Source organism: Malurus melanocephalus, unplaced genomic scaffold, assembly GCF_030028575.1.
Source record: "Malurus melanocephalus ecotype Western Australia unplaced genomic scaffold, MMel_1.1 scaffold_6454, whole genome shotgun sequence".
Taxonomy (NCBI): Eukaryota; Metazoa; Chordata; class Aves; order Passeriformes; family Maluridae; genus Malurus; species Malurus melanocephalus.
The window spans coordinates 1-1,489 of record NW_026629685.1 but is presented as its reverse complement, the minus strand read 5'-3'; the positions used below and the strand labels follow the sequence as shown (position 1 = coordinate 1,489).

Genomic DNA, 1,489 nt, shown 5'->3' with positions numbered 1-1,489 from the left:
TCCCGTTCCTGTCCCGGTCCTGTCCCGTTCCCCCGGCTCACCCCGCGCCCCGCAGCGCTGCCTGCACCGGATCCATCAGGCGCTGCAGCACTACCGGGACCTGCTGGGCTCCGACATCTTCCGCGAGCAGCCCCAGCCGCAGCTGGAGACCACCATGGAGGAGCTGCTGCAGCACGTCCAGGTCAGGGGCCGGGGGCTTCGGGAGGCCGGGGGGAGCCCCTTTCCACCGCGCGGGGGGCACGGGAGCCCCTCGGTCCCCATCCCTGACCGTCCCCGGGGACACCGGAGCCACTCGGTCGCCCCTGACCGCTCTGTCCCCTCTGACCGGGGGGCACTGGAGCCACTCGGCGTCCCCCCCCGACCGCTCTGTCCCCATCCCTGACCGTCCCCGGGGACACCGGAGCCACTCGGTCGCCCCCCTGACCGCTCTGTCCCCATCCCTGACCGTCCCCGGGGGACACCGGAGCCCCTCGGCCACCCTCGACCGTGCTGTCCCCATCCCTGACCGTCCCCGGGGTGACACCGGAGCCACTCGGTCGCCCCCCTGACCGCGCTGTCCCCATCCCTGACCATCCCCGGGGGACACCGGAGCCACTCGGTCGCCCCCCTGACCGCTCTGTCACCATCCCTGACCGTCCCCGGGGGACACCGGAGTCCCTCGGTCACCCCTGACCGCTCTGTCCCCATCCCTGACCGTCCCCGGGGACACCGGAGCCCCTCGGTCACCCCCTGACCGCGCTGTCCCCATCCCTGACCGTCTCCGGGGGACACCGGAGCCACTCGGTCACCCCCTGACCGCTCTGTCCCCACAGGAGGGGCGCGGTCGCCCTCCCCGGCCCCCCATGGTCGCCACCGAGGTTTGGGCGCAGCAGTTGCAGCGGCACCTGGCCCTGAAGCGGCTCCGCTCCTTCGCCGCCGTCATGAGCAGAGTGTTCAACCACAGCGCCCGCTGAGCACGGGGGGACCGGGGGGACCGGATCCGGACCGGAGAGGCTTCGGACCGGACAGGCTGGGGACCGGAGAGGCTTCGGACCGGACAGGCTGGGGACCGGCACCGCTCGGAACCGGCACCGCTCGGGACCGGACAGGCTGGGGACCGGCACCGCTCGGAACCGGCACTGCTCCGGATCGGCACCGCTCCCCACCGACCCCGCTCGGGACCGGCACCGATCCGGGCCGGACAGGCTGGGGACCGGAGAGACCTCGGACCGGACAGGATTCGGACCGGCCCCACTCGAGACCGGGATCGCTCGGAACCGACCCCGTTCGGGACCGGCATCGCTCCCTCCCGGCATCGCGCCCCGTCGGAACCGTTCGGGACTGGAATCACTCGGGACCGGCACGGCTCCCCACCGGCCCCGCTCGGAACCGGTCCCGCTCCGGACCCGCACCGCGCCCCATCGGAACCGCTCGAGACCGGCACGGCTCGGAACCGGGACCGCTCCGGACCGGCACCGCTCCTCCACCGGCACCGCGCCCCGTCGGAACC

At 74.1% G+C, this 1,489-nt stretch overlaps 1 protein-coding gene across 1 annotated transcript; it reads left to right on the top strand.

Annotated features, from left to right (window-relative positions):
- Window positions 1–55: 55 nt before the first annotated feature.
- Window positions 56–1,017, top strand: IL23A (interleukin 23 subunit alpha; the record flags this gene model as incomplete). Its single annotated transcript, XM_057389464.1, has 2 exons — window positions 56–181; window positions 813–1,017. Coding segments are annotated over 2 exons (267 nt in total), but the record flags the coding sequence as incomplete, so codon positions are not given.
- Window positions 1,018–1,489: the final 472 nt, after the last annotated feature.